At 43.1% G+C, this 26,773-nt stretch overlaps 1 protein-coding gene across 3 annotated transcripts in view; it reads right to left on the bottom strand.

The window, feature by feature from the left end:
• LUC7L3 (LUC7 like 3 pre-mRNA splicing factor) overlaps positions 1 to 26,773 on the bottom strand; it is a 239,154-nt gene that overhangs the window by 154,567 nt on the left and 57,814 nt on the right. Inside the window, exon 4 of one of the 3 annotated variants that reach the window (XM_029600252.1) lies at positions 16,844 to 16,886. The exons of the other annotated variants lie outside the window; for them this stretch is intronic. Within the exon in view, the coding sequence (XP_029456112.1) occupies positions 16,844 to 16,886 (43 nt within the window). The remainder of the gene's footprint in view (positions 1 to 16,843; positions 16,887 to 26,773) is intronic. 3 annotated transcript variants of the gene reach the window in all.

Raw genomic sequence — 26,773 nt, forward strand, 5'->3', positions numbered from 1 at the left:
GCACCGGCTCCAGCGGTAGTGGCAGCCCCAGAGGGAGTCAATGATTTGATGCCTTGGTAGGGCTCAACCGACTGCCAACCATACACGGCGCTCCAACTCCTCCTAGAATGCCGATGACATGAGGACAGCTTGAGGAGAAGGAGGCAGAACCGAATCCCCGGAGTCCCAATGGGGATCAGTGCCCACTATACCACCTCGGGCCTTCAGTCTCGATGAAGGGTGAAGCCTCCTCAGACCCCGGCCGCGTCGGAGGAAAACTCTGCCAGTGCCGATGCTGTCCCAAGCTTTAAGCCATGGAAAGATGGCGATCGATGGCAACATTTTCTTGACTTCTCCCAATGATTGGCCCAGTCCTTTACCAGAGCTGAGAACTTGGTGGTGGAGAAGACAACACAGGAGCAGGGGGCGCCGATACCCCCAATGCCGATGGTTCTGACTTTTTGGCACCGAAAGGTTTATCCATCTTGAGACGCACGCAATGGCCCTTCGGAATCATCTGGGCATAGAAGGTGCAACCCCGGATGTCATGCGATGCCCACAGGCAAAAAATACAGACTTCGTGGGTGTCTGTGATGGACATGGTCCAGGGGCACTGGGGCCATTGGCAAAGACCAGACAACAGTATGGTGAAAAAGAACCTAGTGCGCAGTCAATGGGCGGTGGATACAGGTAAACTGCCCCATTGGTAAGCGACCGCGAACAACGTAAAAAGTTAAGACGCCAAGCCACTAACCCCGTAAGACAGGGGGACCCGGCGCAACCAGGAAAAATGGACAGAAATAGTTTTACACAAATTTAGCCACAAGCTGAACAGCGATGTGAAAGCCTCGCAGGAAGAAAAAAAAAAAAAAAAAAGAGAGACTGAAGAGGATCCCGCGTGGACAGTGGCATGCTCAATGTGCAGTCAAACTTCTAGAAAGTTTGAGGAAAGTTTTCTGTGCCGAGCTCCATCTGATGTCGTCGCCCATGTGTGAGGACTACCATTCTGCTTGCCCTAGGAGGAAAAAAAGTTCATACTATGGATGCCACTGGGAAGTGAGATATCCTACTTGTTCAGTTGAATCATAAGTCCTACTTGAATCCTCTACATTAGCTGCTGCTGATGGTAATGTCTCCAAATGGGTTTTTCTTCTGTACTCCATGGCAAGAACAAACCTCACTTATAAGCCAAGGTATGTTCAATATAATCTTAACCTCAAATTTATCTACTAGTACTCACTTCAATACTTGCACGGAAAAGCTTTCCTCTGACGTTCATAAAATGTAATATGTACAGGCAGCATATCAAGGTGCATCTGGAAGTGCCTTTTAATCAGGCCAGTGGTGCCTAATACAATTGGGACTATATCTTTCTGCCACATTTTCATGATCTCTAATAACTTGAGAATGAAAAATTATTCCTTACCTGATAATTTTCTTTTGGATAGACAGATGAATCCAAAACCAGTGGGTTATGCATCTCTACCAGCAGATGGAGATGGAGCGAAGCAGAGATCACAGTATATATACTCCTGAATGACATCAGCCTGTCAGTATTCTCTTCAAAAGCTAACTGTGGACAGACTAGCAAAAACTTAACAGATAAACCATTTCAGTATTCAGCCAACAGGAAACTCTGAGCTCAGACAAAATGTATCGGTCTAGGGATTGGATAAACTTACCAAAAAGCCATAAAAAACATAGCCATGCAGGACGACCATAGTACAATCATTCAGCAGCCAAGAGTGGGAAGCTGGATTAATCTGTCTATCCAAAAGAAAAGGAAATTATCAGTTAAGTAGTAATTTCTCATTTCTTAGCGTCTAGACAGATGAATCCAAAACCAGTGGGATGTGCCCAAGCTGCTCCCTAATAGGGCGGGAGGCTGTCTGCAGTCCAATCAAAACCTCACGTGAAAAAAGCTGCATCCTCCGAGGCCTGCACATCCAAATGATAATACCTGAAAGTGTGAGTAAGGAGGACTACATCACAGCTCAGCAAATGTCAACAGGAGACAACATTCTAATCTCCGCCCATGATACTGCCGAGTCCTAGTGGAATGAGCCCTAACCTGACTGGGTAATGGCTGCTCAGCATCCACAAACGTGGCCATGACTACGGTACCTCCTTAATTAGGCAAGCTACTGTAGCCCATGAAGACGGAGGACAAACAGGCGATCCATCTTCCAGAAAAGTTTAGAAACCTCCAGATACTTCACGACACGTCTCTTGACATCCAAGGGTTGCAACAGGCGATACTCCTCCACATCTCTTTCCCTATCTAGAGACAGTAGGGGAATGAACTAATTCAAGTGAAAATCCGAGACTACTTTAGGCAAAAAGGCAGAAGAACTCAGCTATATCACCCCTGGTGTCACTCGAAGGAATGGCACCTGGCAAGACAAGGCCTGCAACTTAGATATTCTATGCACAGAACAAATCGCCACAAGAAACACTGTTTTCTATGTCAGCAACCTCAAGAAGAGGTTTTGCAATGGTCGAAATGTGGAAACTAAGAAATCCAAAACCAGATTAAGACTCCACAAGGGCACCAGTAACCACAAGGGAGTATGAAAATGTTTCATTCCTTTCAAGAAACAGGTCATATCTGGATGAGCCAACAAGGAACCACCATTCACTTGACCCCCTAAAACAGGCCTGAGCTACCACCTGTATGTTTAAGGAATTAAGGGACAATCCTTTATTCAATCTATCCTACAAAAATTCCAAAATGAGCAGGATCTTAACTGAACGAGGAAGCACCCCTCGATCTTCATAGCAAGCCTCAAACACTCGCCAAACCCACACATAGGCTAAGGAAGTGGAGAACGTTCTTACTCATAGCAAGGTGGCCTTTACCGCAGCAGAATATCCAGACTTCAGCAAGCAAGCCCTCTCAAGGGACATACTGTAAGACAAAAATAGAGTTGGATCTTTGTGAACAGGTCCCTGCTGCAGCAGATCACTGTGCGCAGGAAACCAGAGGGAGAGTCTATGAGGCACCTTCGCAGACCTGCATACCATGGCCTCCTGGGCCAATAGAGTGCCACCAAAAGCACTAACCCTCTGTGCCTCTCGACCCTCCAAACCATTCTGCCCATCACAGGCGAATAGCATACAGCAACTTGTCTTCCAGCCACTCCTGCGTGAGAGCATCTATGCCCAATGACTTCAGTTTTCCCGCGACTGAAGAATCGAGAAACCTTCGCACTGCGAGAAGTTGCCAGCAGGTCCAGAAACGAAAGGCGCCAGCAATCCACTACCAACTGAAATGCCTCATCTGACAATACCCTTTCTTCTGGGTCCAGACTCTGCCTGCTGAGAAAGTCTGCTCTTACATTGTTTTTTCCTGCAATGTACAAGGCTATCACCTGAAGATGCACTTCTGCCCATTCCATAAGTTGGTCTATTTCCTATAACACTTGCTGGCTCTTGGTTCCTCCCTGCCAATGGATGCAAGCCACTGTCGTTGCATTGTCTAACACTATATGGACTGCTTGACACTGCAAGCTGTTGAACTGTAAGCATGCCAACCGGACCGACCGGGCTTCCAGCCGATTGATGTTCCAGAGACACTCTTCTGCACTCCAATGCCCTTGCGCTGTCAGTTCCTGACAGTGAGCTCCCTAACCCTGTAGGCTCCGGTTATTTTAGGGAAACTCCCTTTCTTAGATGATCCACTTGTAACCACCACTGTGGTTGAGAGCAAACCTTCATCAGCAAGCGGAGCAGAATTGAATAGTCCTGAGACTGTGGGCTCCAACTAGACAACAGGGAGCACTGAAGAGGACGCGTATGTGCCCTCGCCCACAGCACCACTTCTGCCATCAAACCAAGCATCTGAAGATAGGACCACACTGTGTCTAGCGAGGTGTGTTTAATCAACAGATGCACCTGCACCAACAACTTCTGAATAAACCCTCCAGCAGGAAAACCTGCCCTGCTTAGTGTCAAATCAAACAAAATATTCTAGCAACTGAGAAAGCTGAAGACTGCTCTTGGCCATGTTCACCACACAAATGAGCTCCTGCAACAAGGAGTTCACCTTGCGCGTCACCAGGAGGCTCTCTTCCAGAGTACAGGTGTACAAGGATCCCATCCTCTCTCAATTCTATCACCACCACCACCATAACCTTGGAAAAAGTTCAGAGTGTGGTGGCCAGACCAAAAGGCAGCAGTCGAAACTGATGACATCCCAAAACGGCAAACTGCAGAAAACGTTGAAGCTCTAGTTGGATAGGAATATGCAGGTACGCCTCGGACAGATCCAAGGTGGTCAGAAATTCCACCGACTGCATGGCCATTGTTTCCATGCAAAAATGAGTCTCCCGCAAATGATGGTTGATCCCTTTGAGGTTCAGGATGGACAAAAGGCGCCCTCCTTCTTGGGCACAACAAAATAAATGGAATATCAACCCATATATTCTTAAGATATGGGCACTGGAACCAAGCCCGCAGGCTGAGGAGCCTTGACAATGTACACTCCACTGCTTGCTTCTTCTATGCGGAATGGCAGGGAAACACTATGAACACGTCCCAAGGAACACTGTGAAAGTCCAGCGCATATCCCTCTCGTATCACTTCCAGAATCTGATGTGATTTCGACCCACCTTTGATAAGAGAGAGAGGTGATCACCCATCTCCTTTTCCCAGGGAGGGGTCAGCAAACCTTCACTGGGAGACTTAGGAGGTTCCGTTACTTGAGCCTGTGCCCCTGTCTGGACTGTCTGGGACGAAAGGACTGAAACCTACTAAAAGGTCAAGTCCTCTGAAAGGTTGCTCCTCTGTAGGGTCGAAAACCCTTGGATCCCCCCTAGCATGACATCTCATACCAACGGAGCGCTGCATCTGCTTCTTATCCTCTGGCAACCAAGGAACTAGGGACTCGCCCCACTTATTGATTAGTTTCTACAATTCACTCCTAAACAAGAGCAAGCCTTTAAATGACAATTTTGTAAGTTTACCCTTGGTGGTCATGTCGGCCAACCAATTTCTCAGCCATACCTGACGCCTGGTCGCTATTACTTAAGTCACCCCTCTCTGGCTGAGGTGCAGTCCAAATCATAGCCCACATCTGCTGGCTCCATAACAGCCCTGGAATTCTGCAGATTCATCAACCTCCTGAGAGAGAAGTAAACAAGAGTAAGCCACCAGGGAACAAGAAGCTATCTGCTTCAAATGCTTGCTTAAGGATGGCCTCAATCCTATCATGCACATCCTTCAAGGCCGCTCCTCCCTCCATGGGGATAGTTATGTGCTTGGAAACAGCAGAAGTGTGTCCACTTTCGGAAAAACACAAATGCTCTCTCGCCACTGGATCCAGGGGGTATAGGCCTTCCAAGACTCGACCCCCTTTGAAATTTGTCTCTAAGGCGCCTTGAACACCCAATGCGTCCCAAATTGTGCTTACAGGTAAGCGTGTGCCTAACACAGACATCACTACCACCTGAACACCCAAGCAGTCATCCGACTAAGCGTCGGAAAACTGGATGCACAGCCAGATGCATTTGCATGAACCAATGATCCTGAAAGACAGCAACCTAACACGCAGAAAAGGCGTGCAAAAACAGCACTGCGGCTTCCCACACGATGCACAGAGAAAAGCCTAAGAGTGGGGCCTAGCCCAAAAGGGCTGTTCAACCCACCAGGCTGCCTATGTCCCTTAACCTCCCTCGGAGGCAGGAATGAATGTAGGAATGACACTGACATCTTATGCGGGCACCTTTTCTTTGAAAGGAGAAGTTTGAAACATCTGTTAAAACTTGTTGCCAGCGGGTTGTTTCTGTGTTTCTTAAGTGCTCTGCCACCAGAGACTTGAAGAAAAAAAAGAAAAAGAAAACACACAAAATCCTTGTGAATAAATATATAGCATCTACACAGTGAATTGATTCTCCTCATATTCCTTAAGGTGGTGATCAGAAAAGAAATTCAACACACTTTCGCCCCCTTTTTCTCACGTATAAATCCATTCATTTACACGTGTCAGCCAGCACTAACGCTAGTCATATACCCGTTTGTGTTAACTATGGAACAATATATGCTGACTACTTGCTTAACACCTCACATCCAGCCCTCTGAGCCATCTCTAAGGACGAGCTACAGAAAAAAACAGTGTACCGAGCTTTGGTTACAAATCCCCCTGAGGAAGCCGTCGTGATGAAACAATGGCCTCTGTTGGGGTACTTTGTTATCTACACTATAGTAGTTTACACATTGCAACTATATGTTTTGGACTCCTGTATTTTATTGCATATTTATCTGTATGCATGTGTGTATGAATGTATATGTTTTTTTTAATAAATGGAATAGTTATGCGATGTACTTTGTTTGGGTGGTGAGGTTTTTCAGTAGACATCAAATTTGTTAAAAAAAACTTTGTGTTATTGATTATTTTAAATGTATTAATAAAGTATTCTTGCTGTATCAGAGGTAGCAATCACTTCTTCCTTTGTTTTTGTACCTATGTTTTTTAGGGAATTATATGTACCTTCATTATTTTTTAACCTAGGCCATCAAGTACCACTACTTTAATGTAAATTGCATCTAAGTTTATGTAAATAACCAAAACCTTTCAAAATCATGCCAAATTTTCTAATGCTTACCCTGCAATCTAATTGCTGCAGGAAATAGATCTTGCTGTAAGACTGAAGAAATAGGAAAACAGTGCAGTCTTAGTGAAGTATAGGTGCTGATGTTTTGTGAGATTAGGATGCAATCATCTTTTGCATTACAAAGTTAACCATATGGGTCCTGACTTTTAGGGAGAATAAAACAGAACATACAAGTAGCATGTAAACATATTGCAAGATTGTGATGTGAAACACTAAATATTTGTGCTTTTTCTTGTCAAGTTTTCAATACTGACCAATCAGGTAAAAAGTACATCAAAGCAACATCAAGCATAGTGGATATAATTTACAGTACACAATCCAAAAATCTTGTACACCCCCATCCCCTCCTCCCAAACTCTGAAAAACACAGCATTATTCACTTCAAATATATATTCTGTGGGGCCATGGGGGTAAAAAAAAAAAAAAAAAGCTTATTTACATTCTTAAGAACATCAAATCAATTTAACAGCTCTAAACAAATCACAGATGGACTCCCAAATATTCTCAGAATGTTTGCTTCATAAGCAGCCTGTTCTCCACTTATTGCTTTAAATAACCTCCAATTTACATAATGTATATAAAGGGAGAAATTTTTAGTGTACAGCTAAATCCAAGAAATCTTATTTGTGATTTGATTAGGGGGGAAATCATGCATGTGTGATATGCAACCACCACTACTCCAGGAACTAAAACTTCCAAATTTTCTGCAATACATTTCATTCTAATTTTCCAGAAAAATCTCATAAGACTATAAGAAGTGCAATGCTGGGTCAGACCAATGGTTTAGCAAGGCTACCTTGGACCAGTGCTTTTCAATATATTTATAAATGATCTGTAAAGAAATAAGACGAGTGAGGTTATCAAATTTGCAGATGATACAAAATTATTCAGAGTAGTTAAACCACAAGCAGATTGTGATACATTACAGGAGGACCTTGCAAGACTGGAAGATTGGGCATCCAAACGGCAGATGAAATGTAATGTGGACAAGTGCAAGGTGCGGCATATAGGGAAAAATAATCCTTGCTGTAGTTACACGATGTTAGGGTCCATATTAGGAGCTACCACCCAGGAAAAAGATCTAGGCATCATAGTGGATAATACTTTGAAATCGTCAGCTCAATGTGCTGCAGCAGTCAAAAAAGCAAACAATAGTCATAATGACTCTGTATTGCTCCATGGTGAGACCACACCTTGAATACTGTGTACAATTCTGGTCGCTGCATCTCAAAAAAGATACAGTTGCGATGGAGAAGGTTCAGAGAAGGGCAACCAAAATTATAAAGGGGATGGAACAGCTCCCCTATGAGGAAAGGCTGAAGAGGTTAAGGTTGTTCAGCTTGGAGAAGGGACGGCTGAGGGGGGGGATATGATAGAGGTCTTTAAGATTATGAGAGGTCTTGAACAAGCAGATAAGCGGTTATTTACACTTTCGAATAATAGAAGGGGGCATTCTATGAAGTTAGCAAGTAACACATTTAAGACTAATCTGAGAAAATTCTTTCACTCAACACACAATAAAGCTCTGGAATTTGTTGCTACAGGATGTGGTTAGTGCAGTTAGTGTAGCTGGGTTCAAAAAAGGTTTGGATAAGTTCTTGGAGGAGAAGTCCATTAACTGCTATTAATCAAGTTTACTTAGGGAATAGCCACTGCTATTAACTGCATCAGTAGCATGGGATCCTCTTTGTGTTTGGGTACTTGCCAGGTTCTTATGGCCTGGTTTGGCCTCTGTTGGAAACAGGATGCTGGGCTTGATGGACCCTTGGTCTGACCCAGCATGGCAATTTCTTATGTTCTTATGTCTTCAAAAGTATCCAATTTGAGTCACTTGGAAAAAATACCCACCATTTTCTGAAGGGGAGATCCATTTTCTATTCACTCCCAATAGTAAGATGAGGCTTTTTGCAAGCTTACTTAGCTAGTAGTTTCTGAAGGATGCATCCATTCACTTGTCCCTACCTTTTATTAAATGAATTTATACTATTGTCCTTCACCACATAATCTGGCAATAAAGTATAGAGCTTTAACAGTGATTACAGTTAATTGCTGAAAGAAAAAATACTTTCAATTTGTTTTAAATGTGCTGAAAGTTAGTTTAATGTAGTATCCATTAATCCTAATATTTGAAAGAGTAAAAAACCTTTCCCTGTCATGCACCACTCCTGATTTTATAAACCTCTATCATTTCTCCTCTCAGTCATCTTTGCTCCAATATGAAGAATTCTAATCTGTTAAACCTTGCTTTATAAAAGTCATTTCATATTCTTTATCAGTTTTGTTGCCCTTCTCTGCACCTTTGCCAGTGCTACAATATCTTTGAGAGGGGATGATAAAACCTGCAAACAATATTCAAGATGTGATTTGTGTCATGAATACATATACAGGTATTACAATATTCACAGTTTTATTCTCTGTTCCTTTCTAAAAAAAAATAAAATAAAATAAAGGGAATAGAATGTTAAGTAATTTTGACTGCTGCTGTATACTTAGCCGATTATTTCATTGTATTGCATCCACAATGACTCAGAGGTCCTTTCCTGCATGGTGACTCCTAATATGAAACCCTGCATTGTGTACTATATTTAGTTATTTACTCCTTCAGATAGCAAAAGGATAACAGAACAAGCCAAGTGGCTTTTCTTCCACTCTTCTCTTTTGACAATCCTTAGTTAAGGATTTCCATCTGTGTGATGGATTCATCCTTCTTGTCTATGGAGAAAACAGAGTTGTTTACATGCATGAGGTGTTCTATGTGTGGAAAGCAGAATAAGTGGTCACAACATTCTTGCCTGATTCCCTTTGGTGCTGATTTTCTTCAACTAATACATAGGGTTGCAGGACCTTTATTTTTATTTGATTTGATTTATAGACTGCTTTTCAGCACTTCAAAGCAGATTACATTCAGGTACAGTAGGTATTTCCCTATCCCCAGAGGGCTTACAATCTAAGTACCTGATTCAGTAAGAGCTTTTTCCCCAAAGACAGAAAATGGGAGAAAAGCCTTAACGAATCTGGCCCTAACTTTGTTACCTGAGGCAACGGAGGGTAAAGTGACTTGCCAAAGGTCACAAGGAGTGGCAGTGGAATTTGAATTCTAGTTTCCCTGGCTCATAGCCTGCTGCTCTAACCACTAGGCTATTCCTTCATTCCATAACTGCAGCTGGGCTGATATTCCTAGGCATATCATCCAAAAGCCTTCTAAGCTTTTTCACAGCTACCAAGGAAAGGCTCTGCGTTGGTGCCATCAGATGATATCACTCCGCTGTGTTGCCAAGTAGCCTGCTAGCCACAGAGAACATATAACACATATGCAATTTTGTTTTTAGGGCAAGACTTAGCTGTAAGAATCATGCAGGGCTTTCTTCATTTGAAGCCTCCCATCAAACCACCTGCTGCATCATGGCATCTATATAAGCAAGTTTGCTTACCGTAAACGGTGTTTCCGTAGATAGCAGGATGAATTAGCCATGCTGTATGGGAGAGCGTCTCAATCCCAAGTAGGCAGAGTTTCCTCAACAGAGCACAGAGCTTTTGATTCTGTGCGGCTGCGCGGTCGTGTTCCCGCGTGGTTCCCTCACCTCTTCAGTTTCTTTGTAGCCAAGCGAGAGGAGAGTTAGCACACTATGATTGACATTGGTATGACTGTCTAGGGAGGAGGGAGGGAACGCATGGCTAATTCATCCTGCTATCTACGGAAACACCGTTTACGGTAAGCAAGCTTGCTTTTTCCCCACTGATAGCAGGGCTGAATTAGCCATGCTGTGTGGGAGTCCCAAGCTCCCGGGGGGTTGTGTTCCATGTATGTGTGTCTTTGAAGTGATGGACAACAACCCTTTGAAGTAGTAGACAGTCTTATGTCTGTTTAAGTGTTGATAAGATTGCTGTGCCTAATGCTGCATCAGAGGTCGACTGTTGGTGTAGGCAATAGTGAAACATGAAGGTATGAATGGATGACCATGTTGCCGCTTTGCATATATCAGTTAAGGGAACTTTGTTCAGGTGGGCAACTGGTGCTGCAGTGGCGCGGATCTGGTGCGCCTGAGGCTTTGAGATAAGTTTAATGGAATGTTTATTGTACCAAAAAAGAATGCATTGCGATAACCAACTAGCTATAGTCCGTTTGGAGGGTCATTCAGGTTAAAAGAAAGAAACAGCTGAGAAGGTCTCGAAGTGAATTGAGTCCATTGTTTCTAGTAAGCTAATGCTCTTTTACAGTCTAGCATGTGCAAAAGCTTTTCTCGTTCATTAGAATGAGGCTTCGGCATGAAAATCGGTAGAGATATGGTTTAGTTGATATGAAAAAACGATACTATCTTAGACAAAAAGGAAGGGTTAGGCCAAAAGATTACCTTATGGTAGAATTCTAAATAAGGAGAATAGTGAACCAAGGCTTGGAGTTCACTGACTCGTCGTGCAGATGTTTAGTGATCAGAAAAACTGTCTTCCATGTTATATATTTAATGTGGCTGGAGTCCAATGGTTCAAAAGGAGGAAGCATTAGTTGTTCCAAAACCACATTTAAGGCCCATGGTATTGGTGGTGTAGTCACCGGTGGGCGAAGTCTTAATATACCCTTCATGAATCTCGAGATTAATGGGTGATTGGAAATTGGAAGTTTGTTAAGAGGTTCATGAAAAGCTGCGATAGCACTGATATGAACCCGTACCGAGCCCGTGGCTAATCCTGCCTCAAAGTGTGTGCAGGTACTGTAGAAGTTGAATGGCAGTAGATGAAAAGGGATTTATATTTTTTCGAGTACACCAATTCAAGTATTGGAGCCATTTTCCCTTGTAATTGCGTCTGGTTGAAGGTTTCCTTGAAGCAATAAGGATATCTTCTACCTGTGAAGATAGGCCTAAATGGATTAGTATTTGCCTTTCAATCTCCATGCTGTGAGGTGAAGTGACTGATTCATTGGATGAAGTAGAGAGCTCCCTTCCTGGGTCAGAAGATGTGGAAGGTTTTGGAGCGTGATTGGTGGACGTATGGAAAGTCTCATAAGGTATGCATACCATGGCTGTCTTGGCCATGCTGGGGCGATGAGAATCATGTCTGATACATCTTGAATGCATTGCTGACTTGTGTGAGAGATGAGTGGAATGGGAGGGTAGGCGTACATTAAAGCCTGGTGGTCCATGGAATGAGAAAGGCGTCAGAAGCGAACCGTAGGTTGCTGGGTTAAATGGAGCAAAAGGTTTGGACTTGTCTGTCTCTGTAGCAAAAAAATTTATTGTGGGAAACCCCCTTTGTTGAAAAATGTTTACTACCACTTCCGGATTCAAAGTCCATTCGTGCGGATGAAAAATCCGACTTAGACAATCTGCTATTACATTGTCTAGACCAGGAAGATAAGTGGCTTGAATGAATACCTAGGCTTTGATGGCCCACTGAAGAATTCACGTTGCTTCTTGACAGTGTCCAGGAACCGGACCCTCCTTCCTTGTTTATGTAAAACATGGCTACTTGGTTGTCAGTGTACATCATTAGACTTAGTCCTCGTATTTGAACTGAGAACGTCTGCAGAGCTTTCCAAATAGCTCATAACTCTAGTAGATTGATTTGATATGAAGACTCTTGAGTTCACAGACCTTGAGTTTTCAGATCGCCCAGGTGGGCTCCCCAACCCTTCCTGGAGGCATGTGTGGTCAGTGTGAGCTGATGAGGGGGTAAATGGAAGGTTGCTGGGTGAGAGCCACCAGCGAATATCCTCCTTCATTGTGTTGGTAATTTGGATCTTGTAAGTGGTTGTAGAAATTGAGACCACTGGTTCTTTAGACCCCCATTGTAAGCGGCGCATGTGAACTCTGGTGTGGCAAACTACATAGATCGCTGCCGCCATATGTCCCAGAAGTTGCAGAATCTGGCTTGCTGATGCTTGGTTCTTGTGAAGTAAGATTTTGTTTTCTGTCCACAGGGAGGTATGCTCTCTGCTCCAGTGTACTGATGAGAGCATCTATGAACTGAAGAATTTGAGTAGGGTGCAGGTGAGACTTCTCGTAGTTGACTAGAAATCCCAGCGTCTGAAGGCAGTTGATCGTGTGTAACGTATGTTCTTTCAGTGAAGACTGATCCGACGCTACTATCAACCAGTCATCCAGATAAGGAAAATTTGAATCGAAGATTTCCTGAGGTGAGCCACCACCACTGCTAGGCACTTTGTGAATACCCTTGGGCCTGTAGATAGGCCGAAAGGGAGAACCTTGTACTGGTAAGTATATTCTGCACTTGAAAACAGAGGTAACATCAAGAAGATGGGTGAATTGGTATATGGGAATATGCATCCTTCAGATCGATGAAACATAGCCAGTCGCTGGGCTGGATCAGTGGTAATATGTTTTTTGAGAGAAGTCATTTTGAATTTCTCTTTCTGAATATGTTTGTTGAGTGATCGCAAATCCAGAATGGGCCGAAGACCCCCTGACATCTTGGGAATGAGGAAGTATTGGGGAATAGAACCCCTGATGATGTTGATAAAGGGGAATGATATGTATGGACTGTTGAAGTTGTAGGCTGACCAATTGCGCTGTAAGGGATGTTGCATGGGACTGTCCCACTCGAGTTGGAGGGATATGAGGAAGAGAGGGGGTGGATTGAAAGTCCAGATGATATCGGTTCTTTATGATGCTGAGTACCCATTGGTCTGACGTGATAGACTCCCAGTTGCTTAGGAAAAATTAAAGGCGGCGACATGGAAATTTGGTGGTAGTGGTGGCTGTATCAATTTCAAAAGATGGCTGTTTTTGTTGGGGTGTTGGCGTTTGTTTTTGTTGCCGATGCTGTCTAGGACGGCTCCTTGAAGCAGGTTGAGATGTGTTTGTGAGGGACATATGATTGAGGTCTGTATTTGAGAATAGGGTATATTGTATGGTTTTGCATAATACCGACGATGGTAAGGATAGAACCACTGCTGAGGTTTGTGAGACTCTGCTGGAGTTGTTAGAGAAAGTATGGCAGCCTTTGTTCTTTTAGATGAGAGACCGTGTCTCCAAATTTATCCCCAAAGAGATTGTCTCCTGTGCATGGAATATCAAGTTTTTCGTGTACGTCCGGTCGAATTACATTTGCTCTAAGCCAAGCGAGACGTCTGGCTGCTATAGCGGACGTGGATGCCCTTGCTGATTATTCAAACGACTCATAAATTGACCGTAGTAAATGTCTGAGACCTTCTTCTATATCCAAAAAGGGTCGTGGAAGTGTTTTGTCTTCCGATAAACAAATTGGATGCAGCTTTTGTAGTGACTCAAAGAGATACTGGTTTGTATAGAATTGATGGTGTTATATCCTGGTTGCAAGCATGGAAGAGTGGTACACCTTTCCAAAGTCATCCAGGCATTTATTGTCCCGGCCAGGTGGAGCATTCGAATGTAGTTTTGTCCAAGGCAAAGCGTTCTAAGCCAACTCTACCAAAATAGAATGGCGAGGCAGTTGGGAAGTAGTATAAATTGTGGAATTACGCATTTTATACTTGATATCAATCTTTCTGGAAGTTGCAGTCATTGAAAAGGGTTTTTTCCAGATCTTGAAGAGCACATTATCTAATACCGAATGCGGTGGTAACGCAGTCGGTTCGGGAGGAAATTCAAAAGTTTTTAAGATTCCCAGCATTTCTGCCCTGGGATCCGGAACCTTTCCCATTTCTATTTGGAGGAGATTGCCAACCTTCTCAATAAATTTGGAGTATGTTAAATCCTCCGGAAGATAATAAGATTCAGGTAGGCCTTCCGGTGGATCCGATTGCATCCCAGTCGAAGAGTTGGAAGAATGGATTGAATCCGGGGAATCCGGACTAAGAAGCGGAACTGGTGCATGTTCAGTGTCTGGTTCTAAAGGTTCGACACTTAAAGGTGAAGATGGTGAATCTTGAGGTGAGTCCGGTAGTGGTAGTTTAGAATGTTCTACATCTTGGGGGGGGGAAGAAAAAAAAAAAAAAAAAAAGAGGTTAAGGATTCCGAAATCCTAGTCATTGCTGATGCTGCCAGAGTACCTTGTGGGGGGATGTGTAGTTTTTGTTTTGGGGCTTTTGTTGGAATTGCCGCCAATAAAATGTCCTCAGGCAATGTTCCCCTTATTTGTGTTCTAGGAGAAATAACGAGAGACGGACGAACCCATTTGGTTAACGGAACTTGTAAAGATGGAGAGTGTCTCTTAGACCTAGAGACTGAGGAGATACTAGAAAAGGAACTTTCACTTAGTGGTGCCCCACCTGATGAAAGGGATTCCGAAGCAGATATAACTGCTCAACATCAACTTCAGAGCTGACATTAGAGTGTTTTCTCTTTGGAGTATGCTCCACCTGCAATCTTTCTTGACTATACACCTCATGTGCCTCATGTACTGCGGTTTTCATCTTAGATACGCCGTATGCCGACTTGTGTTTGCACAGACTTCTGCACCGTAGAAGTGTCGTGCGTCGCCTTCTGCGCCGTAGATATGGTGTGCAGAGCTACCTGCGCCCCAAATGCGCCGTGCGCCAACCTTTGCGCCTTAGGTGCGCCGTGTGTCGGCTTCTGCGCCATAGGTGCGTCGTGCGCCGATCCATGCTTCGCAGATGTGCCATGGGCAGAAACGTGCCTTATCGACATGCCATGCTTCGACGCATACACTCTGGACGCACCGTGCGTCGCTCCGTGAGATCTTTTTATCAGCGATGTCGACGCGTCCCCCGCTTCTATACTTAGTACTGCTGCTGGAGCCCCAGTTTTTTTTGAAAGGCCTTGAGGGTGTGTGAGACCCTGGCCTGGTACTGAGGGGGACTTGATGAACTTCTGATGGGCCCAAAGAAGAAGCCCGTTTTAAGTGGGCCTTACCAGTCTTCGCCGGTCTCGGCGAAGAGTGCACGGATGATGGTGGGGCCGAATTGCCTGTCCGTAGTCATTCTATTTTTGTTGCCCGGTGTCGGGTCTGCGATGACATTCTTCCGCAGTCGCGGCACGATGCTTGGTCGTGTTCCGGGCCTGGGCAAATATAGCAATAATTATGTCCATCCGTTATGGACATAATTTTTCCACATTGGCAATATTTAAACCCAGAAGGCTTTGCAGCCATCTGGGAAGAAATTATGAGAAAAAATATGCGAAAAAATTCGCCGAAAAAAGTGAAGACGAAACTAACCCCACGTGCGATGGGCTCGCGGAAAAAAAGAAACTGAAGAGGTGAGGGAACCGTGCAGGAAAACGACCACAGAGTCAAAAGCTCTGTGCTCAGCTGAGGAAACTCCGACTACTCGGGATCGCGACACTCTCCCATACAGCATGGCTAATTCAGCCCTGCTATCGATGGGAAAATTGTTTTAAGCTCAGCTTATGTAAACGCTTTTTTGAGCTTGTGGGCTAAAGTACATGACCTGGAAGGCTACATTTTTTATGGCACTCACTTCAGTTCATTTCCCTAAAGCTTTCTTCTCCTTCTGCTAACTTTAGCTAATTTAAGAAACAGGACCTAGCTCCACCAGAAGATTCTGCCATTCCTTCATCTTCATGCCAACTGGCTATTGCTAGGTACTTCTTTCCTCTCTTCAGGGAATGCCACAACTAATCCTTGTCTCTACTTTGGTGTTCTTTTCAACTACAATGGAGATGGAAAATCTATTAGCTACAGCCGATCCCCATATTTTGGCACTTTCAAATTTTGATCTTGACATTGAAAAGTACCCCACAAAATTATTCAATTAACCCGAAAACATGCAACATTTTTGAATCTTACAACTTAACATATGGACAATACAAAATTACATACTGCTTTCAAGACTTCAAAAGGAAATGGCCCCTGCTATTTAAAAGATTGCTTAAGTTGATATGTACCTAGGAGAAACCTTATGTCGGCAGAAAGCAGCTTTTTGAAATTTCCACCTTTAAAAGAAATTAAACTAGAAGGAACCTATCATTGTGCTTGCATAAGCAGTGAACTGCACCAATGAAGCCTCCTTCCAAGTGCAGCTTATGTGAAAATTATTTGCCAAAATGTTTTTTTATCCTCACTTTTGGAGATTGATGTCTTATTTCGTGCATTATGATAAACTGCTATTATTGCATTTCTCATCTTTTGCTTACAGCAGTTTTATAGTTTAGTGTCTGAGCTGTGCAGTTTATATCTTAATTTTGTCTTAAAATGTTTTCTATTCTGTATTTTATTTTTTATTAGATTTTTACTATACCCTATTTTAGCAATGTTAATTATGTCAAACCAATTCAGTGGTATTTTATCATTTTTGTATTTAATTTTGTTGATACGGATGTACTCTATGTTTTTACCTCTGTACCTCGCCTTGAGCGTCTGGAAACGTGAGCCACAAATCTGATAAATAAAAATTACAAAATTACAGTTCAGAAGAATTATCAAACTGTAAAAATGTGATATGCATCAACAATTCCATTCCACCATTTCTGTTCTTACTTTTGCATGGAAAATATTTAGATACGAGTATGGTGGTTTACATATAACATCAACAAGCATATGAAGAGCAACACAGCTACTGCTGAAAAAAATGTTTCCTGCAGCTCCAGTTCTAACTTTCCAGAAACTACCTAATCAAAAGCAAATACTGGTAAAGAAGCTTAAAAAAAAAAGCACAAAGAAGAAAATGGCACAAACCCCCACATAATACCATGTTGTAAACTGTGCCATCACATTTTACAGAATCTTACAGTTAGCTGCCCAAATTAGAAGACACATCAACATGAGAGGATTGGATTCATATTTCAGGGAACATTCTCTGAGGTCTAGAATCTGTGTCTGCCATAATATTCTCTTTTCTGGCCAGATATACTGTTCTTAAAATTATACCATGAGAAATTATTTGTATGGCACCATTTCACACCCCAACAGCTTTTCAAGAGAGGCAGCATGAATCTATTCCTCCCTGATTTTTCAGGTAGACCAGGACCATTTGATTGAATGAGAACAATTTTGTTAGCTACCTGGTCTCTGAAGGTCTTCGGTGTATTCACAGTTAGAGAAAATTAATATGGTGACTGTTTTCCTAATGGACCATGAAAACTAGATGTGGCACCCTTAGGTATGGGTTTCCTCAGTATCATTTGGAAAGGAAATATTTGGAAAGAATGCCTTGGTCAGATTAGTAGCAAGTCTCTGAGGTGACCCATTATACAGATACGCTACCTCAGTCTTTAAGGAGGTAATGTTGTAAAAGCCCACATAAATTATCCCAATTTTCAAAACAAACTTAAATACATATGTTTACTTTGAAAATTATCCTATTAAAACTACCCCTACACAATTACATCTGCTAATTTGTATGCAGGAAATTTTCACACGCACTTTTGAAAATCCAGAAGTGGATGCAGAAGTCCAAGCCCCTCCTTATCTCTACCATCAGAATCACCTTGGCTCAATCTGGGTAAACCTACAAGCATACAGGACAAATGGGCATAAGTTTACCCACATATGAGGCAGGCAATTTTAAAACTAGCCATTTCCACTGATAAAAGCTCTGTTTTATGTGTGGAAATGCCTTTGAAAATCAATGAATCTATAGCCTGGTTCCACTGAGACTTGGGTCTCCTTTGGAAGTCTCATACGAGGTATTAGCCAGGAAGGAGGTGAGGGATACACAAATTCAAAACAATCAAACGCTGAGAATTCATCAATCAAAAGTAAAAACTTGTAATCATATCAAATGCAGCAGTCCAACAATCTTGATAGACCTTTCAATCTAGGTCAGCCCCCTGCAAGCAGTCAGTCTTGCGCTTAAGGTCTTGAATTTTCAGTACCTTGTCCCTCCCGATGAAGCACTATTGCAAAACACGATCATGTCGGGGGACTGACCTAAAGGGCTATCAGTTTACTGGTCTGCTGCATTTGATACCGTGTTTCCCCGAAAATAAGACAGTGTCTTATATTAATTTTTGCTACCAAAGATGCACTAGGCCTTATTTTCAGGGGGATATCTTATTTTTCCATGAAGAAGAATTCACATATATTGTTGAACAAAAAAATGAACATTTATCATATTCTGAATAGTTGTCTGGTTATGCTGGTTTGTGATGACAACTAACTGTGAATCCTGCAGGGTAAAAAAATCACAGCTGCATGCTCTGGTGTTCTGTGCGACGGGCATGCTCCCAAATAAAAACTTTGCTAGGTCTTACTTTCGGGGGAGGTCTTATATTTAGCAATTCAGCAAAACCTCTACTAGGTCTTATTTTCGGGGGATGTCTTATTTTCGGGGAAACAGGGTATGATTAAAAGTTTACTTTTGATTGATGAACTCCCAACATTTGGAAACTGTTTTGAATTTGTGTACACCTCACCTACTCCTTGGCTCATATTACTACATGGGATTGTCACCTTCCACTTCTTTTCAGAATCATATGGAGGTAACGCCACAGGGGTAATATGAACTGTTAAACCATACTGCCCAACATTCTTAGCATGTCCCAGATTAATGTCTGTTGACTCAAAAAAAAAATAAAAAAATTGTGCGCATTCATTCAATGGGTGTTTTCATTCTGTGGTCTTGTTGACTGAGAAGGGTTTTGCCCGAGTAATATCTAGTAGACTTCTAATACATTCAAACTGAGGTGAAGGGCTTAAGGTAGATTTGGGGTAATCTGTGTTGCACTAGTATTTGTGTGTTGCTACTATGGATGTGCTCTTCCATAGCCAACTATCCAAATAGGGAAACACAAACCCTCAGTTTACAAAAAAATGGCCTACATTTTGGGAATTGTTTTTAAAAACTTATATTCCACCTTTGTGACATTTCAAAGAGGTTACATTCAGGTACTGAACGTATTTCTATAATCTCAGAAGGTTTACAATCTAAATTTATACCTAAGGACAAGGAGAGTGAAACATACCCAGGGTCACAAGGAGCAATAGAAGGGTTTGGACTTGGGCTTCCCTGGTGTGCAACTCACTGCCCTAATCACTAGGCTAGTTCTCCACTCCATATGGCATTGATGCAAGGCCAAAGGGCAATAAGCAATACTAATAATATAATGAAACTCTTATAAAAACTTTGGGTAGAGTGCTGTCACAGTCTGGTAGGCTGGATTCTGGTGTTCCTCCAGCAGGAGTACAACAGAACTTCAGGACAGAGCAGGACAAAATCTTCTGCCTGGCTAGCCCCTTCCCTCGGATTGTGCCTGCAGGTTCTGGGGGCTGGCAGGACTTCACTAGAGTGATAGCAGTCAGACTGGGCTGGGACTGGACACGAGGCTGGGAGTGAAGAGAAGCGGAAGCAGGAGAGGGCTGGAACTGAAGGCACGGGCTGGAAATTCAGGCACACAGAACATAAGGCCCACTTGGGAAAGGGAGGACTGTACAAGACAAAACAGGCAAGTGACTGACTAGATAGCCAAGGAAGCCACAGGGAAAGGCAAGAGGGCCAAACAAAGCCTGAAGGCCACCGAGTAGCAATGTAGAAAGGCCAAACGAAGCCTGAAGGCCACAGAGTGGCAAGGCAGATGGGGCAAAGCAAAGGGCTTAAGTGACAATGAGGCGGCACCAAGTGCAGGGAAAAGCAGGGTTATATAGGGTGGGGCTTGCAAAGTCATGCGCTCATCAAGGAGGCAGCTAGAACAGGTGTGAGCATGGCTCAGTGAGAATCTCTCTTGGTGGGGGGGGGGGGGGGGTGCTGGCTAGCAGCCAGGATCGTTACAGTACCTCCCCCCCTTTTAAGACACCTTCCTCCCAGGTCCCACCAGGCAGGACTGTCTTGGACATCTGGAAAGAGCAAAGCCAAAGGCTGACATCTGGAAATGGGATGAAATCCACTGGAAGCAAGATCTTGAACATTCAGAGTGTAGTCAAAAGCAGAGGCTAAGAAACTGCTGATACCGCCTGAAGCAGGGTATAACTCTAGATAGTTGACAAAGTTCACCACAGTATTGGCAGAGACTTGAACAGTAGTGGCAACTGGTAACAATTTCCTTGATGTCAGAAGCGTCAGTCTGGAAGTGCAAGACTGTCCACTCGGAGAGGAGGTGCAGAACTGGAATCTTCCTGGAGCAGAGATATGGTACAGCAAGTTGGCTCAACTGGGTGCAGAGGCTTAGCAGGAACTGGCACAGCTTGAGGTAGAAATGTTGCAGGACTGACCCATCTGGTTGCAAAGACATAACAGGAATCAGAAGAGCTTGTAGTGAGGATACTGCAGGAACTGGTCCATCAGTCTGCGCAGAGATAGCAGAGGAAGCAAAGTCACTCAATGGCTGGGAAGAAGCATTACATTCTCTGTGTACACAGGCCAAGACAAGGGACTAGAGGCTGCCAGATAAGTATGAGCAGGAATTCCCCGGTGGGGCTTCTGATAAATCTCTAGCCGTAGTCTTTAAAGTTGCAGCCACATCCTGGGCTGGATGTCTGGACTGGATTACCATGGCCACCTTGATCAAAGTCTCTGAATGGACCATGACAGCCTCCTGTGGAAGTACAGAGGGAATGATCTTGGTCAGAGACTTTAGATGTGCCATGGCAATAGCCTGGACCAGATCCTGGGAAGAGACTGCAGGAGCAACCTGTGTCGAAGCCTCTGAATATACTGTGGCAACATTCTGGGCAGAAGCATGTGTGTGTACTGTAGTAACAGTTTTAGTCAGGGCAGTCTGGAACAAATTCTGTGGAGCAGGGTCTAAAAGCTGCAAAGTATTTAGACTCTCTCTCTCTCAGAAGATGGAGGCAGGCCTCAGGTGCAGATCTCTCTGTAGAGAAATAAGATACAAGATCTGTCCTGGAATCTGGCAACGGATTCTGTTTGGTTAGTATAAAGGTAGGGTCTGTCAAAGTTAGACTCAGGGCTAGCAATCATCTTTGCTGGCTATGAGAAATATACAGAAGCATGATTACCACTGGCTTCAGAAGCTGAGGCAGTCTTATCAGAGACAAAAATAGGTTTAAAGCAGTTATCCAAAAAGGTACAGGCTACATTTTTAAAGGTTGGGACAGGTTTCCTCCAGGCAAGATTAGACACAGGTGACTATGAAGGAGGTTGATCAGCTGATTAAGGAACATTCAAGGGCGTTGAACAAATTATCTGAATGGATAGGATTCCTCGGTGCTAAGCTGGAAGCAGCTCATTGACTGGAAACCTCCAAAGCTGGACTGAGCTCTGCAAACTGGGACAGAGACACAGAAGCCAAGAGCAGAACTGGATTCCCCTTTATAGGTACTGATTTCAAAACCCCTTGGTTAATCTTGACTGTGGCAGGAATGGTTTCTATGTGAACCTGGGATTTCTGTGAAACAGATTTAGCAGGAATTGGTGTGGAGACAGCTTTAACTGGTAAGGATTTCAAACTGGTTCTAGTGACAACAGAAGTACAAGGGTTTTTAATGCAGGCAGTACCTTTTACTGTGATGTGCTAGTCCCTTTTCCCTCAGGGTTTTGCTGCGCTAGAAAGCTCTGTGTTACAGGAACCGCAGCAAGGCTAGATTCTGCAACAGGATTCACTTTTACAGGTACTGCTGTTAAAGCCAGTTTAGCCTTGGTTGGAACTGAAATAATTACAAGTTCAACTGAAACTGGTGTGAAAACAGGATTGGCAGGCAGGAGATTCAGGCTGGTTACAGAGGGAATAGAAATAGGGTTATTTAGCACAGAGTGTACACTTTTGATATCTGATTACCAGGCTTTTCTTTTTCTGGTGTCTGCTGAGGTAATCTCGTTTAATTAGGCTATTTTAGTTAATATAAAATTTTTACTGGGCTTTCTATTCTATCTTAAGTTTATTTTGTTTTTAAGTTCTTTTATATCTTAAAAGATTTATTTACTGCTAGTTTTAATTTATTTTATATAGTTAAGTTTTATTTGTTGTATTTGGACTAGGCTTAAGACCTGGCCCCATTATATTGTGAATCGACATGAAGTGATAAACAAATGTTCGGTATATAAAAATGTTAAATAAATAAATAAATGGGTATAATTAGCTTCAGAATGAAAGGTGGATTTCTGTAACTCAGGTTTAACAGGTGCTAGGGTGGAGAAAGGCTTAGCTGGCATGGCCTTCAAATTGCTTTTAGTGGAAACAAATGTACCACAGTTTGACACAGATTGAACTTTGCAAGCTGCAGATCTCTACTCTTGAGTTCTGCTGTGCTGGAAAGGAGGTCTATATCACAGAGGCAGATCTTGGACCAATGCAAAGGAAGCAAGGTAGTGAACACTGAGTACTGTACACAATGGCACTTACCACACTCCCAAAGAGAAGCAGCAAGCTTAGGGAGATTCCAGAAAAAAATAGACTGATTCCCTAGTGCAGTGGTTCTCAGCAGTGTGTCGCCACACTTCCCAGTCCCCCGCTGACCCAGCTGCTCCCTGTACCCAAGCGAAATAAGTCCTCCATGCGGGCTTAAAATGATGATAGCCCTGGCGGAACGCGGCAGGACAACTGGAGTCAGCGGCACCGGCATGCTCTCTTCTTCCCGCCCCCACGGCCCAGAAGAGGAAGTGGTGAGCAGGAGGTACATATGCGGGAAGAGGAGACCATGCTAGTGCGGGCAGCATCAGCCCAAAGAAGAGGAGAGAGGCGTGGCCTGAAGAATGAGCAGTGCAGCTCAGAGTAAAACAAGGAACATCAACCCCCACAGCTGATGGGACTTCTTTCTCTGCGAGGGCTGAAAGTGGAGGTTGCTGCTGCCTTTAGGGTTAAAAGTGGAGGCTGCTGCCGCCGCTAGTTTGGGGGGGGGGGGGGGGGGGGGGAGTGAATGAGCAACCATCAACGGTTTACAAAATTTAAGAAAATAAAAACAGAATTATAAAATATATATAATCAGAAAAACAATAATAGTGAGATAATAATTAAATAGATTAAATACAAATGAAGTAAAATATATAATAACAGCAGTTAAGATAATAGAATCAATAAATTTAAATGAGAAAAAATAAAGAGCTGGTATATTAAAAAGGCTGACATGTGATTTGCTCTGGTTCTGTATAAGCCTTGTTAAATAGTTATGTCTTTAGTTCTCTTTTAAACAGTTTTAAATCCGCTTGTAAATGGAGATCAGAGAGCAAGGAATTCCAGATTTTAGGTCCAGTGATCAAAATGGCTCTAGTTCTAACCTGGATCATGTGAGCTGAATATATAGAAGGTATAGTAAGCAGTCCCTTGTTGGAAGATCTTAGGTTGCATTGCTGTGTGAAAAGCCGGATGGATGTGTTCAGCCAATCAGTTTGCTCTTCATATATGATTTTATGTATAATATGTGAATGATTGAGAGCCTGTATATGTGAAAGAGTATGTGTGTGATTAAGAGCCTGTGAGAGAGATAGCATGAATGTAAATATGACTGAATCTGTATGTGTAAGTCTGTGACTGAAAACCTGTGTGTGAAAGAGTGTGTGAGAGATCATGTGTATGTATGATTAAGAGCCTGAGGGTATAAGTAACAGAGAGAATGCATGTGTGTGTGTGATTGAGAGCATGTGAGTGAGAGTTTGTGTGAGAGAAAAAGACAGCATGTTGTAAATGTGTAATTAAGAGCCTATATAAGTGAGAGAGAAAAAGCATGCGTATATATATGAAAGAGAGAGAGAGAGATGCAAGCAAACCATTCCTCCTCCTGCTAATTCAAAACAAGTTCAGGGCACCTGGATATCAAATGTTCCCAGGTATGCAGAGCAACACATTTTGGTATCTAGAAATATTGGATATTCCATTCATCAGCTGTTTTGAAATAATCTGTTCTTTTTGTTAGTAAGGTTTTACTGCTATTGATTTTATATTTCTTGATGTGTTTTATGAGGACTGGTGATGTTTCTTTTTTTTCCTTTGTTACACTGCATACAGAGACTCTGGCTTGATGCGGTTTCCAATTCAGTTTTTGTCTGCATGCTTCTAGTTATGCATTTTGGTCTCTTTATTAGGTGAGGGTCAGCACATGTGATTCAGGTGAGGTTTTCTGCTAGGGTGTAGTTTCTGTATAGGGCTCTATAGTAGCCTGGCTTGTTCCGTTTTCCTAACAGGAGGTGTATTGGTGTCTTACGGCCTGGTGTATATCTTCAGTGTTGCCTTTTCTTAGTTAAGGTTTTACTGTTTGAGTATTGGAAATCGGTGCTGTTTGGTGTGGAATGTTTACTATTTATGCAATTTCTGTTCAGACAGAATATGTATCTTTCCCTTGTGTTATTCTTAATAAAAATACTGGGCCTTTATTTTTTATTTCTGCCATGAATTGTAACGAGCAGTGTGTCACATGTGTGAGCGTGGTCTGTCAGGTGTGTCACGATGGGAAAAAGTTTGAGAACCACTGGTCTAGTGGGTTGATATTTTGGCATTCATTGTATTTCCAGTGTAAGAGAAAGATATAGTCTTCATCCGACAATAAGAAGGGTGCCAAGGAAGTGCTTGAGTCTAGAGCTTTCTGAGTAGAAGGTTTGATTTGGTCAGGAGCTAGGATCTGTAACCTGGACCCCAGTTTAGATACATCGCAACTCATACAAGCATCTACAAACATGGGATTCTGAGTGATCAGCATACCTGATCACCCAGAAATCCAGGAAATTGATTTGATAGCGATGTTCCTGGATGGACTAGAGATCCTGAGTGGTAAGCTCATTCATATGATTTCCCATACCGGGGGAGGGGGGGGGAGACGAGACATCCGTGGTTAGGACAATTTTTGTAGAAAAACTTGAAAGAAGATCCCCTGTTCCAGATTTGAAATTACCTGCCACTAGGAGAGTCCTGAAGAGGCAAGGTGACTTGGATGCAATCCTGGAGGTTCTGCGTGACCTGGCACCACTGCGATCTCAGGGTCCCTTGGGCCTCATATATAAACATGCCAAGGGAGTGTCATGAACTGTCATGGCCATATGGCCCAACGTCATCAACACGTGCCTAGGTGACACCTGATGGCTCTGTTTTATCTCTGCCGCGATGGCCATCAGGTTGATGGCCCTTTGTAGAGGCAGGAAGGCCTGAGCCATTTCTAGCAGGGCTTCAATAAAATTCAATTGAGGTAATGGGCTAAGATGGGACTTGGGATAGTTGATGACGAAATCTAGTGTCTCAAACATCCGAATGGTCGAGCACATGGACCTGTCAGCCCGAGAGCTGCTCGATAAGCCAATAAGAACATGCAATACTGGGTCAGACCAAGGGTCCATCAAGCCCAGCATCCTGTTTCCAACAGTGGCCAATCTAGGCTATAAGAACCTTGCAAATACCCAAAAACTAAGTCTATCCCATGCTACTGTTGCTAAAAGCAGTGGCTAATCTCCAAGTCAACTTAATTAATAGCAGGTAATGGTTTTATCCCCCAAGAACTTATCCAATCCTTTTTTAAACACAGATACACTAACCACATCCTCTGGCAACAAATTCCAGAGTTTAATTGTGCGTTGAGTGAAAAAGAACTCTCTCAGATTAGTTTTAAATGTGCCACATGCTAACTTCAAGGAGTGCCCCCTAGTCTATTAACAGAAAGAGTAAATAACTGATTCACATTAACCCATTCTAGACCTCTCATAGAAACATAGAAATGACGGCAGAAGAAGACCAATCGGTCCATCCAGTCTGCCCAGCAAGCTTCACACTTCTTTTTTTCTCATGGCTCTTAGTAACCCTATGTTCCAATTCCCTTTCACCCCCACCACTAATGCAGAGAGCAGTGATGGAGCTGCTTCCAAGTGAAATATTAAGTTTGATTAGTTGGGTAAGCGGCAGCATAGCTCTCTGCCATGAAGCAGAGGGCAATGCTGGATGTGTGTGAAGTATTAGTTTTTCTTCTCCCCTGTTGTTGAAGCAGGGAGCTATGCTGGATATGCATTGAAAGTGAAGTATGCCTTGAAAGTCACATTAACTATCATCAAATATTGAAAAGCCTAATAATTGGTAATACCTATAAGCCCATGAACCCATCCCTGTTTTTTCTTCTTTTTTTGTTTTTTTTTCAATTGGGAGATGGCTGCCCTCCATCCTTCCGCTCCGTGAAGGTGGACACCTACCACTGGCATCCCGCTCCGTGAATGCCTCTGTGGCTACTGCCGCTCCGTGCAGTGTTTTGCTACCTGGTCTTTATACGCGTCCTTATGATTTTAAATACCTCTATCATATCCCCCCTCAGCCATCTCTTCTCCAAGCTGAAAAGTCCTAACCTCTTTAGTCTTTCCTCATAAGGAAGCTGTTCCATTCCCCTTTATCATTTTGGTCGCCATTCTCTGTACCTTCTCCATCCCAACTATATCTTTTTTGAGATGCGGCAACCAGAATTGTACA

The sequence above is a fragment of the Rhinatrema bivittatum genome, chromosome 4 (genome assembly GCF_901001135.1).
Source record: "Rhinatrema bivittatum chromosome 4, aRhiBiv1.1, whole genome shotgun sequence".
Taxonomy (NCBI): Eukaryota; Metazoa; Chordata; class Amphibia; order Gymnophiona; family Rhinatrematidae; genus Rhinatrema; species Rhinatrema bivittatum.